Source organism: Spermophilus citellus (assembly GCF_964194105.1).
Source record: "Spermophilus citellus genome assembly, chromosome: 15".
NCBI lineage: Eukaryota > Metazoa > Chordata > Mammalia > Rodentia > Sciuridae > Spermophilus > Spermophilus citellus.
The window spans coordinates 41578693-41593455 of NC_138195.1; the positions used below are offsets into that span (position 1 = coordinate 41578693).

The window sequence follows — 14763 nt, forward strand, 5'->3', positions numbered from 1 at the left end:
CCACCTCTAATCTAGTCATCATGGCCTGGATCTTTACATAATGACACTTTAACAGATAATCTCAGTCATATGGCTCCTGTAAAGCATAGTCATCCCGGGAAAAAAAATTTCAATTTCTTCCCTATCTATGCAAAATATCCTTTACTCTAACTCCATTCAGTCAAGTAGTTTTTTACTAAGTTTAAAGAAGCATGTAAGACAATATAAAGCATGGAGAAATATAGTTAGTAATAAATTCTGGCATTCAAAAACATTATGGTCTAATATGAGAGAAAACATAAGTACAAATAAAAGTGTCAGAGGTGGATCTTAAAAATATAAATATCATAAAAATAGAATAAGGAACTACCTTGAGTATTAGAGAACAGGAACAAAAATGTGTGGGTAGATGGATAATTGAGTGAGTACATGAATCAATGGAAAATTGAGAGATGTCAATTGCAGAAAAGAAAAATGCTCTTTTTACATAAAGACCTCTCTTAAGAACAAGGACTTGGACTGGCCTCAGTTTCTAGCACAATATCAGAGATCAGAGAAGGCATTTAGCAAATCTCCATTGAACGAAAGAGTGAATAAATTCATGAATAAATATTTATATTTCATATTATAGACACATTTTAAATCTATGCAAACAATTCATATAATTAATTCCTATTGAAAAACTGAAATAGAAGCAAAATGTTTTATAAAGCAAAAAAGCACATTCACAGTTGCCACATCATTTAAATGTTTAATTTTTTTAATTGCAAAGATAAAGACACTTTCAGTTTATGATTCTCCCCATTACTTAGATGGAATGAGGGGACTACTAAGGTACAAATTTGTAAAGACACATAAAACTGCTAAAGTCCAGAATTCTATTTTTATTCTAAATATATTTTGTTATAAGAACTATGACCTTTCAAATGGAACTCTTAATTTTTTTCTCTTTGTGTTTTAACTCTGGGGGAATTAACTATATAATGTACTTTTCACACAAAAAGCACTAGTAGAATTATTATGTTTCTACAAACAATGTTTTCTTTCACCTTTTTCTCAAATTACAGACACTTGAAATTTTTCAAATTCACATCAAGTTCCTGCCTTATTTATTACTCTGTACTTGTGATCCCAGAAAGGTAACTTAGCTCTGCAGAAAATACCAAAAGTTATATTAAGGCTTGAATTACATCTAATAATTTTAAAATACTTTAAAGAATTTTCAAGTTAGGCTTTTTAAATGTTTTTAACATAGATAACATCAATTCAGCCTCTTAAGTACTTCTTGAAAATGTTTTTTAAATAATTTACTCATAGAATCAAGATAATTAAAATTAATGATCCAAGGGTCTATTGTACACACACCAATTAACCATTAGAATGCTAAAGTTTTCTAGGAGATAGATTGCTCTTCAAACAAATAAATCAGTTTCAAAGTAAAATATATTATCTCTGTGGGAGAGTCTATAAAAGTAAATATTGAATCACTTCCCAGCAGTGTTGACTTTCACCAATAAATCAGGAAAATAACAACGTTACTTTCAAACAAAAAAGATGGCTATTTAATTTTACACCCACGGAGGATGAATAGTATAGTTAGTAGAATCAGCCAATCAGCACACAACACATATGTATGGATACTGATGTCCTTATACACAAAAACACTATAATTATTCTCTAGCCCACCATGCCTCACACGTAAGAGACCCTGGGTTTGATCCTCAGCACCACATAAAAATAAATAAACAAAATAAACATATTGTGTCCATGTATAATTTAAACATTTTTTAAAAGATAATAAAAAAAAAGAAAAAAAAACAAAAAAAAATCCTTTCAACAATGGAGAGAAGTAGAATTCTTACTAGATAATATTTGGCCTTAGATAAATGCTAGATTTATCTGTGAAATGGGGGGACATCATGGCATTCTTTTCAAAGATAATTAGTAGTATGAGTATTTATACTTACTAAAAACTATATTCAGAAATAACATATGCTGGAGGAACTGCTAACCAACTAATTCAATATGAGAAATACACATACAGGTTCATATATATACACATATTTTATAAATATATATAGATAATATTATTTATACAGTGAATATAAGGTTAATAGTTGCTTTTATTTAATCAAAAATTGGAAACTTTAAAAAACTATTCTTTCCCTTTATAATCATATACTTAGCTTAAACATTATATATGAATGGGGAAAATCATTAATACTTGGTTATTTTTATTTAACTATAATTTTTATAAGAAAGGTACATATTATTGATGTTGAAACACCTACTGAAAAATTAGTACTAGCAAATGTCATTGACATCAAGATATTACTAGTTAAGCATATCAAAATTTTTCCCAAGAGAATTTTCCTAAGTAATGGGTCAGCTACTACCTCTTATAATTAGAATAGCATATAATGATTTCTTAGCTCAAATGCTTATGATAATGCATTAAAATGTGTCAAATTATAATGTTTTCTACATAGCAAGTTTCCACATTCTTGAAACTATATGAGTTATGCTTCAAGAATAATTATCTCACCTGGAAAACAGTGACTTAGGATTAAAGGAAGCCATGAGTAATTATATGTAAAAGTTTATCAGGTAAAAGAACACTGAAAGAAACTGTTCTCTCTCAGAAAGACGGGACAAGAGGATTCTATGGATACTTTAAATAGAAGATTCTAAAGAAAGGTCTGGGAAGAAAGAGAAAGAAAGGGGGCTCTCACAAAAATAGAAGGAAGACAAAGAGTAGAAGATGAGGAGTGAGAGGAAGGGAAGAGAGAAGGGCAAGGGGGAGTACTGAGGAATGAAATCTATCAAGTATGCTAGGTCCATGTATATGTACAAATACACCAAAGTGAACCACACACACACACATACACACACACACACACACACACACACACACACACATGCACATATATATACAATATATATACACACATATAAAATAGACTAGTTGAAATAATAATAACAATAAAGGGAGATCACTGGCATAAGGCAAGCAGATCTGGGGAAGAAAAATGGGAAGGGAAAGTACTGAGAAATGAGATTGATCAAACCATATTATGTACCTGTATCTATATGGCACAATGAATTCCACTCTTATGTATAATTACAATATACCAATTTTAAAAAAGAGTCTTAAAATAAAAAGTTTGGGGGAGGTAGTAGCCTTATTAGGTTTAAATCTCCTACTGCCCCTTCTGGAACCAATCTATTCATTTTAGGCACATAGGGTCACTGCTTATTTTCTTTACTAAGGTATACTGTCCAAATTGGAATAGTAAGTAGAAAATAGGACTGTATTGTTGAACACCTTAACCATATTGAAAAGCATATAATAGAACAATTTAAAAATAGAGGGGGAGAGAGAGAGACAGAGGAAGGGAGGCTGGGGTGTGGGAAAGAGAACAGGTTAGTTTAAAAAGAGAAAAGAAAACCAAGGCCACTTGGTTATCTGAACAAGAGGATGCTGTGTTTGCTGTGGCTTAGTGACAGGTAGAATTTACATGGACTGCATATAAGCTTCACAGAGCATTTAATGCCAACTAGTAGCCTCTCCATCACTACCCATCCATCAGTCACTTTGTTGTGCAAGGATATGTCCTCCCAATAGAATCCCCCCCCCAAAAAATTGCTGGATTCACAGTAATTGCCCAAAACTCTGCATCAAATATTTTTTTCTGATGTGAAATATACCATATGCAAATTTTAATTTTCAAATATTTAAGATAGTTTATTTGAAATATAAACAGTTTTCCTTCTATTCAATTTTTTTTCAAATAATGGAAATATCACAAATTGTCATCTGCTGTGTTTCCAAACAAGTGACTATAATTTGAAAGGAGCAGATAAATTTCCTTTCATGGTAAGAACCAAAATAAAGCTCTCACACAGTACTGCAACTTGGCAAGTGGTGTGTTATTACTAGAGGAGGAAGAATTTGCACGTTATATTTGACTTTCTACTTTAATTGCCTTATTTAAGAATCTAATACCCCACATTGAGAAAGTACTAAATATTTATTATGATGTTGATATGGAGAAAGAAAGTCATTACAAATAGTACATGTAACATGTTTATGAGGAAAACATTTTCTGACAAAAATATAACTTTTAATTATATTTAGAGCCAAAAATATTCCTCCCCAAATAAATTTATATAATATCATATTTTCATTTACATTTATTATATTTAGGACTTATTACTTGTATGTACTCAGTTGTAAAACCAAACTACAATGCTTACAATTACATACAAATTTATATTACAGGAATATTCTAATATAATAATTATTTCAAAGAGTGTAGTCTTTTGGTAAAAGTTTCATCTTATTAATAAACAAACTAGATCTTAAATTTAAATTTATTTGTACACTACATATTTTGATATATGTTGTAGCAATCATACTTAAAGTCAATACCTGTTGAATTATCATGTATGGTAACTTGTAGGAAGAAATTATAATTTAAAAGAAAATCACTGATCTTATTCTATGTGTAAAACACTTGGTTCATTCACTAGTATTTGCTTTATACATATTGTTTATCATAGTGTCACATGTGCAGATTTAATATATTTTCATTCAGCAGATTAGTCACTAAAGAATAAACCTGCCATTCACATCTATATAAAATACTTAAAAATAAGAAACTGGGAAAGAAATTACTTGTATAAACCCAACAAAATACTTTGTGAAAATTACCTTACCATTCCAATAAAATTGCCAGTGAAAAAGTATCATAATTCAGCAAACTTATCTGAGCTCGATTTTAAAAATCTGTAAATGTTCATACGTGTGTATACATATGCTATATTACATATATATCTACAGGTATGTATATTATATTTATAAATAGCTTATATAGACAACATAAATCTGTTATAGTTATCAAATGTATGAACAAAATTTGTGTTTCTCATACCTTAATAGAATGGTTTTGAAATCCTTAGTAATTACTATATAGATGACACATATACATGTATACAATTGTATATCATGTACTCCTATAAATGCACATTTGTATCTATCCAATGCTAGCTCCTATATTTTCAAAATCATTTAAGTCAACTTTAAAAAATCCATGGTCTATTCCCATATGGTTAGCTGTTAAATTCTACTTACTAATCACCTTTCTGTTATTTTTTGATAGTAACTATCATCAACTGTTAAGATGTACTTTCAAATGAGGGAAAAAATACATGTTAAACGTCTATACTGCTTGTAAGTACTGTCCCAATTTTGGAAAGAGCAAAATGTAAAAAAAAAGTGAAAAATACATTGAAACAGTATAGGCATGAGTAAGGTGTTTCCAAATAAAACATATTCAAGAAGAAATCCTCTAAATAAAATATGTGAGATTTTTTTTTTAGTAGACGTTCATAGCAAACTATTTAATTGATATGGTTCAAATTAGGACTTTTGCTCTGGATATCAGAAGCCTCTAGATATTAAATCAAGCAAGAAATTATGTGTATACAAACAGGAGAAAGTATCTTGGCATATTATTTTTCAGAAATTGTGACCATAGAAATTATAAATCATTCACAGTAGAGTTAATTCCAAGAAAGCCAGGAAAGATTTAGCATGTGTTATGTATAATTTTCTATGACAAATAAGAACAAGTATATAAAACCCTACAAATATATGACCCAAAACATATTGCAGAGCATTGATTTCCCAGAGGCCAATGTAAAACTCACGTGCCCAGCTTTGTTTATTCTCTCCTATAATTGAAATCCATTCATGCTGCACAATTGCTTTTACATGATAAAATATCTTAGTTATTACATCTGTAACAATAGAGATTCTTATTTATTTTAAATGGAAGTATTCTATTTTACTATTAAGTATTACCTTTATGATTTCTCAATTGTCTTGACCATCTTTAAATTGCTATAATGTATTTTATTCACATATCAGACAAGTTCATGCTTCAAATTTTAAAATTCTACATAAATAGAAAGAATTACTCAGAAATTTAATTTGATGAACTGCATTACACTTTTGTTTCCAAGGACTTTTGATACATTGATATACATTTATTAAATAGATAATCTCAATATAAGGGAATATTTATACTGAAGATAAAGTAAGGAATAGAACCTAGACATTCTATTTTCCTTAGTTTTGTGCTCTAATCTCAATTGAGATCAGAAGGGAAATATAGTTAGATGTTCTCAAACAGAAATGCATTTTATTCATTCACTCAACAAGTTTTCATTAAAGGAAATCCAATAACATGAATTAGTAATTAGGATATTGTATAGTTCATTTTCTGTTGCCAGTAATACAGTACCACAGAGTGGATGAATCATGAAGAAAAGAAGTCTAGTTTGGCTCAGGGTTCTGAAGGTGTAAGGTTGAGGGCTCTCACCTGGTGATGGCCATCTTGCTGCCAGAATCCCATGGAAGCACAAGGCATCACACGGCAAGAGACAGGGAACATGTATATGTATATATATATATATATGTCTTCTCGCTCCCTCTTTTTATGAAGTCACTGGGATTCAATCCTGCAGGCTCCACCCTGATGAGTTTGTCTAAACCTAATCAACTTCTCAAAGCCCCACCTCTAAATACCATAGTCAGATTAAGTTTCCACCCATTTAATACATTTCAACATATGAGGTCTTGGAGGACGTGCAAACAATATCTAAACTAAGGTGGATATTAAATCAAGATCAGGTTGAAGGTTCCTCAAAGTTACCTACTTTTTAGGAGAGAAGCTTTTATATTATTGGAGAAAAAATGGGAATGATCTATAGACTTTGACAACTAATTACATCTAAGACTACCTGTTGTCTTCTGCTCACAATAGTCATATGTGACTTTTTTTCTTCACATCCTTATATCTTTCTTTTATTAGCAATAGAGTCAGTTCCTCACCTGTTCTACTGGTTCTTTCAAACTAGCATCATCTTTTGATGATTTTTAGACCTTTACAGAGGAGTTTTCAATTTTCCTTGGGAGTTCTTACAGTTCCAAATTTGAATACATTAACTAAAGTATAGCATTAATGTTTCAAGGAATCTTTGTGATGATAGTTATGGATAAGAATAGCCAGAATGACTTAACTAGAAAATTCTCCTCTGCAATGGTTCTCAAAGTGTAGTATGTGGATTAACAGCACCCATTTCATATAGGAACTTGTATGAAAATGTCCTATCCCAAACCTTTTGGGGACAATGGAATAGGTAATTGAAGAAGAGGGAGGTGATGTTTATGCATGCTAAAGTTTGAGAGTCACTGTTTTTATTTTGTTTTGTTTTGTTTGTTTGCATCCTAACATCAGAGGTAACCAAATAATAGCTTTCTTAGTTCTAAAACCACAGATTTACCCCAATTAGGGGAAGCAATTTTTTTACTTCTCTGATGCAGGAGCTTTTCAATTCATTTTTATATCCATGCATACTGCTATTTATTTATCTGAATGTTCTTCAGTAGGACATTCAGATAACATTGAACAGCTTTACCCAGACATTAAAGCTGTTTCTGTGAGCTCAAAATATGAGAGGAAGGAGCAGGATAGTGCAGGGACACTAGAGCCACAGGTGTAACTGTAGAGGTTAGTCAAGTCAGCACTTGAGTCTCCATATCTTGCCCCTCACGTTGTCTGTCCCTTTATAACTGACTTTTCTCATGTCATTTTTCCCCAGATACCTTTATCTATGAATGTGTCAACCTTTCTGGCATACGACCAGCCCACAATAAGTTATTGTGGGGTGCATCATGAGCTTCTCTCTCACAAATCCTTTGAAACGAATGCACAGGAAGATACGATGGAAACACACCTAGAGACTGAGCTGGACCTGAGCACAATCACAACAGCTGGCCGAATCAGTGACCATAAACAGCCACTGGCTTAACTGAGCTGACTGGTGGCCAAGGGTTGCTACCAAACTTTGTAACCTCAAGGACAAAATGAGGAAGATCTGTTCATTGTGACTCTGAAAAACAAAACAAAAATCCCCTGTTCAAATAAAACAAAAATCAAGATTGATTCATGAAATAAAGAAGACATGAATTGTTTCAAGTCTACACTTTGTAATTAGCTAAGTTGTGCAGTATTTTTTTGACTTAAAGAGTATGACCCTGAAAAAAAAAAAGAATCGATTTTTCAAAACTCATCCTACCTATGTGTAAAAACTGTACAGAGCTAATGTATTTTTCATATTGTAAAGTTTCAATTATAGAAACAACTGGTATGTACAGTACCATAATTTAATTACATTTTACTTTACAAACTTTACACATTTCAGTTTCTAAAATTTTAAATTAACAAAAATTATTTCTTGTGTTATTCAAAGTTACTCAGTTTTGTAGGGACTGTTTTGTTACTGCTTTTGTGCCCAGAAACCTTGACTCTAAAATTCTGTGCTGTGCAAAATATGCACGATTTTTATCATGCTTACTGCGTAGAATTTTATCTACTTGTTCCAGAAATAATACATTAACCAAAAAGGATTTAATTGTTCAGACTTGTAAGAGGTTCTTCAATTACATAGACAGGTTTTTCTTATAAATGAAAAAAAATCAAAAGATTTTTTTAACAGTTCTTCTCAGATTTAACTGTTGCCTTGAATTACAGCCTAGTTTCTAAGCAGTGAAATGTAATGATAAAGAGGGATATTTTAACAACATATTTCCGAATGAATGACTCATTATTTCATTTTTTGAGTAACCATTGTTAAGGGTTGGGGGGAGAAGTATGGACAAGACATCACTGGAAACAAAGGCCGTAACCACAGCAACAGACTTTGATACACTTAAAAGGTGCAGCTGCCAGTGACAAAGAAAAACTTTTGTTACATCTCATTATTTTCAGGCCAAGGTGGGAGGAATAGAGCATAATAACTGTACAGTAGCAATTTTTTTTCTAATTAACCCAAATCGGTTTACCTAAAAATAACCATCAGTCAGTGCAAAATGTGCCTGGTTCTTAAGACAACTTTTCATTTAGAACTCTGAGACTATTTGGGGAACTTCTCAAAGGAAAAATACGAAATTTTTGTCATTGTGTGCTACATCCATTGCTCCTGAGGGACAATTTTAAACATCTATAATTCATTCAATATAGAAGTGAGCCACGGTGGAGAAATGTATCACTCAATTAGATTATAAACATCCATATTATGTTCCAAATTGTTTATATTGCCCTCCATAATGGAATTCACCTCCAAATTATCTGAAAAATAACTGGGAGTAATTGAATATCAACCCAGGTCCTATATTGATTATGCAACTGTGTTTTAAATACAAATCAAATTAGGAAAACCTGACTTTTCAGAGGCTGGAATGATCAACTTGTTTCTGTTGTTTACCTGACACAGATTATTGTTTGACAACATTGTTACTATGAAAATCACACATTCTTTTTGGTGTTTGAGTATTTTTTAAAAAAATATAAAACTGCAAGTTTCAATTACTGTTGCACTAGAACAAATGCTTTTTTATATTGTCATTTTATATTTATGATGTCAAAAATAGATTGAATATATGTCAGTGTAACAGGGGTCAAATACAATCAAAGCAACAAAGAAAATAATTAGAAGCATCAATGTCAAACTTAATTTTTTATCTTTTCCAAAGAAATCATATCTACAGAATCTAGTTTTATGCAGGTTATCACAACAAATTGAAGAGCAACTTCAAGAAAAATAAACTTAAAAATTGTAGCGCAAAAAAATTTTTTTTGCAAATACACAAAAATCAAAGAAAAAGGGGATGTAAAGGTTTGAAGAAATAAACTACTATTAATTTAAATGTAACTAAATGTGAAACCCTTGATATTTAGCATATCAGATTTTGTAACATATTTTGCATAAATTATTTGTTAATCAAAATTTTGTCATTCTAAGCCCAAATTAAGCTTTATTTTTTTCCAATATCTAACTTCCTTACAATGTATTATTTTGAGCATTTTTAATCCCCTATGCTGAGATTTGGCTTTGGACAACATTTATAGAGGGCTACAAATCTCTTATTTATGGGACTGAAATCAAATGCAAAATTTTATTTATTATGTAAATCAAAATGTCATCTGCCAAGTTGTTCATTAGAAGTTGTCCTTGCAAAGATCCAAAAGAAAGAATTAGTTTGTGTAAATAAGCACTTCAAGTCTATTTTCAGACACTTTCAAATTGATAAATGACTTAGAAATTTTAAGGTTCCAAGGAGCCTTATAAATGTATGCTTTTATTTCCTGAAACAAACCACTTTCTTAAACATTTTAATTTCACCTAAAGTAAGCAACTATAAATAAATCAATTTGGGATGACACCTCTGAGCATCCAAGTTCCTAAGCTACAGTTAAAGGCAAATAACTAAAATTTTAAGACTTCTCATATTTGAAATTAAAAGGGTCTTTAAAAAGAAAAGAAAAAAAAGATGTTGGGTTATTTGCTTCATGTTTATTGTGCCATGGAAGAGGGAGGGGGGAATGGTAAAAACCTGCTAGAATAGATGGTGTCTGGAATCTTTATCCCTTTGCAATTGTGTTAGTTTGTGTCTAAAATTTTAATTCTAAACTATCTTTTTCACCATTTGATAATTTCCCATTTCCTCCAAGTACCTGCCCTTCCCATTAATGTCTCCATTCCTATCTATTGCTCACTCATTTAAATAACTAAAATCTGTTTACCTGTGTTTGGAATTGAAAAATGGAGAGTTTGACCCAGTGTGATTACAAAAACAGCAACAGCTGCAGTAAACAATAAAGTTTTGCTGTGTTTTGAGGTTTCCAAACCACACAAACCTTCTCATTTTGTCTTCATATCAACCCTATGAAGACACATTAATCTCAAAGAAATTGAGTCCTCACCCATGAACACTGGGCTAATCACTGATGTACTTTAACCATTCTCAAACTTCACAGGCTATTAGTCTTTCATTAAACTGAAAGCTTTCTCTCTCTGATTAGTGCTGACAACATCCAAGATAGTGGATAGAATAAAAGAAAAAAAAAGTTTGACATGTTGTTTAATAATCTCTACTTTAACTCAGTTCCTTCAGTTTGTATAATACGTGAGCTAAATGAACTCTTTCTGGTCTCTCACGCTAAAATTCTATAGCAAGTCACATATCTCAATATATAAGATCATTTATAAATATGCAGAACAGCGACTCCCAAAATGTGGATGTAGGTAGTCCCCAAGGTGCAGACAAAAATTCAAGAAGCAGAGGGAGAGAAACTAAACACCGTCTAAATTGAGATTGTGTGGGTAGATGTAAAAAAGATCCATAACACAAGGTTGAACACATGTTGAACACACGTTCAACTAAACACGTGTTTGATTCAGAGTTGATAGGGAAGACTATGTTTTTTCTTCTTTTGTTTTGGCAAGATTCTTTTATGAAACAAAATTTTAAAAAACTGTCATAATAGAAAACAAATTTCTCTATTTTCTTTCCAATAAAAATGAAATATAACTTATCCAAACTAATGCATAGATGCTAAAACCTATGTTAACATGCAAATATTTTACTAATCTTTTCATTTTTGTCAAGTCTCTATTCCTACTCCCTCTTTCAAGTTTTAGAAAAACATACTAATTTTTAACATAAATTATATTTTTGGAAGCAAAGAAAACTATTCCAAATTTAACACTCAAGACAAATGACATAACCCAATTTGAACTCAGATCTGATTACATAAACTGCTTAGAAACAGTAAAATCTTTTTACAAAAATACTTTCTAAAATAAAACCTCTATTTATAAAAGTAAAAATACATTTGTTTTCAAATGCTCCTGACTGGAAGACAATATTATCTCTTAAAGTAAAGATTCAAAATAAATAAAGACATAGAAAGCATGAAAACAGATTACTCGTGTGAACTGTGAGAAAGCTGGTAGAAAGAAAATCAGATATTATGAGTAAATGACAGCAAGTTAAGGGAGAGATAATAGAACTGGCAGAAATTTGGTCTCAGAGAGAAATTGAGAAATCTCCAGAGCAGATATAATAGTATAGTTCTTAACAGTTTATCATAGGGGTAGTAGTTTAACAATCTTTTAATGTGTAAAAAAAAAAAATCTCAAGATCCTGATGAGTTTGTTTTGTAGTAAAAAATCAGAGGATGAATTGGTCTTGTAGCAAAAACTTCTTCTACTCCATTTACCTCCTCAACTTGCCATAGCTGTCTCTAAAAAGAGAGCAGCCAAGGAACAATACTTTCAAAATTCTGATTTAACTACAATCAGTAATGACAGTCAGTAATGGTGCTTCATTTTACTGCAATGGAGAAGAAACTTGAAATTTTAAAAACAAATACCAGAGTACTGATGGGTCATTTTTAAAGGTTTTCCATGTCAAACAATTAGATTTTATTATGAGATAGAAGTAGACTTATATTTAAATTTTGGGTTAATGTCTGAAAATGGGCACAACTGATTATTTACATCTCTATTAAGGATAGAGATCTTAAAGCAAAGAGTACCTTAGCTATCTAGGACATAGGGAACTATAGAGTTTCTTAGACCTCTCAGACATTTATAGGAGATTTGGTTTATGTATTTGTCTTCCTGAAAAGCTGAATTAAAATTTGTTTTGTGTAAATCAAATAATTTTTTCAAATTCACTAAGAGAACTGTTATAAAGTATCCTTGCAGAAAATCCTTATTGTTTTCTAAACTAAAATACCACAAATTTAACTTAGTAAATTGACTACCATATACCTTGTGTGCATAATGCAACACACTCCTACTGTGTGGCCTTAAATATTCTATGATGTAGTCTTTACCTCAGACTATGTAAAATGAAAGGCTGTCTCCCAAGTTTTGATTTTGAGTTGGTCTTGACATGAGAGATTGGTATTAGTCAGTTTTATTTACTGAATTCATCTGGATTAATGGAGAAAATAGTTTTAAGACAACATGGATAAGGCAAACTGGTGTTTCCCCCACTATTTATTTGTTTAAGCTTTTATCATCCATCATATCCTTGAAGTTATTATTAAGAGGTTGAGATTACCTTAAGTGCCGTGAAAAAATACTAGATTTACTGAATTAGAATCTCTGAGATAATACCCCAAATATGAATTGCTAACACATTACTCAGGTGATACCAATGCATGCTAAGTTTATAATAATATTGCTTAAATAAGGATTTACTTTTCCAAACCAAGTCATTCTAGTGCTTTTTGTCCTAACATGAAAGAATTAATCCTTGTTCCTTTACTATACCGATGTGAATATGGGGTTCCAAGCCTAGCTGAACATTTTTCTTGACTAGAGGACGACAAAACAAAGGAAAACTATACATACAATGCCCAGTTTATTTTCTGACAAACTATTGTTTAAAGATTGTGCTCCCCAGTAACTCCGTGAACAAGCGTATTTGAAAACAGCCTTAAAATAGGCAAGTTAATTACTCGCTAGTTTCTTCCTTGGATAGTCATAGAACAGCCTAAGAGCTGGAGGAGACAGGAAAGAATTAAGCTATGATGTCAGGCACTTTGCTTTCCTCATCTCATTTTTAACCCATCTTTGTAAAGTGGTATAATCATCACTTCAAAGAAGAGGAAAATAAGAATCATGGTTGTAAGCAACTTACCAACATTCATAAAGTAGAATTGAGGATTCAAATCCAGATTTACCAGATGCTAAAGGTATATTATTACCACCCCACAGCACATTTTCAAAAGTGAGAGAAGATCTTAATCAATATAACTCAGCTCATGGTTTTAATGGAGGGAGTGGAGACAGGAGAAAAAGAATATGTGTTCATATTTATAAATGGAAAAATTACAAAAATTTCATACTATGTAGAGAATTCCTTCAAAATCCCAAATTTATATCTTAATGAAAAGAAAGATTATTAGTCTCTTTTTTATACACTGTTTCCTAAAAAGAGTGAACATTTGAAAGAAAATCCTTCAAACAATAAATGTTCATGAATTATTTTCATTTATACTCATTCAACCTCTTTTAAACTTACAACTTAAAATATAAGTAACTATCTATAATATAATCTTCAACTGGTCAAAAGGGGGGTCATCAACTGAAGCAAAAATTATATGAATGGTCAATTAAGTCACTAAGTAAAAATGACTAAGTGAAGAAAAACAATAATAATATACAGTCACACACTCAATCAGCAAAAAATATGTCATGGGTTGCAGAATGATTCTATATGGCAATATTTTTTAGGAGCATTGTTACTTTCACAAATTATGTCTAGAAGCATACCACATAAAGAAGGCAGGAAGATAACCTTTATGAAACAATAAAGACTCTGCTTGTTCTACTCAAAACATATTATTATTATTTAAATTTTAAAAATACATATCATTTTCTTGTTAGGGAACTATAACTTTTTTCATCATTATGTGAAGATGGCAAAATACAATCCATTTTTAAAACTTGGTTTTAAACTCCATCTTCAAATAAATTTTCTTCAGTCTCAACTGTTCACAAATGATTCTTAAATTGACTCTCAACTGTTATTGTCTCCAAGAGCTTTTTAATTAAACACTGTGCTGTCTCTTCTATTTCTCCCTGAACCTGCACAAATTTCAATAATGTCAAGAACAATTACATTAACATTTTATTCCACCACTATCTAAACATGAAGTGTACATGTGAAACATACTTTTATTTTATAATACATACAGGATTTCAAGTCAGTAAAAATTTCTGTAAGTCAAACCTACTAAAAATGATCACTAATGTAAATGTGATAAACAAGGCCGTACATTTAAAACAATAAATCTAGCAAAGCAATAATTCTAACACCATGAATCTAATTTCACTACATCTACTCATCCTGGCACA

At 31.1% G+C, this 14763-nt stretch overlaps 2 protein-coding genes across 6 annotated transcripts in view; one reads left to right on the plus strand and one right to left on the minus strand.

Moving 5' to 3' along the window:
• Window positions 1-7857, plus strand: part of LRRTM3 (leucine rich repeat transmembrane neuronal 3) — a gene marked incomplete at its 3' end in the record, with an annotated part of 158164 nt that extends 150307 nt beyond the window's left edge. Inside the window, exon 3 of the mRNA XM_081267912.1 lies at window positions 7648-7857. Within this exon, the coding sequence (XP_081124038.1) occupies window positions 7648-7857 (210 nt within the window). The remainder of the gene's footprint in view (window positions 1-7647) is intronic.
• Window positions 1-14763, minus strand: part of CTNNA3 (catenin alpha 3) — a 1724633-nt gene that overhangs the window by 1160945 nt on the left and 548925 nt on the right. The gene's annotated exons all lie outside the window — the stretch shown is intronic.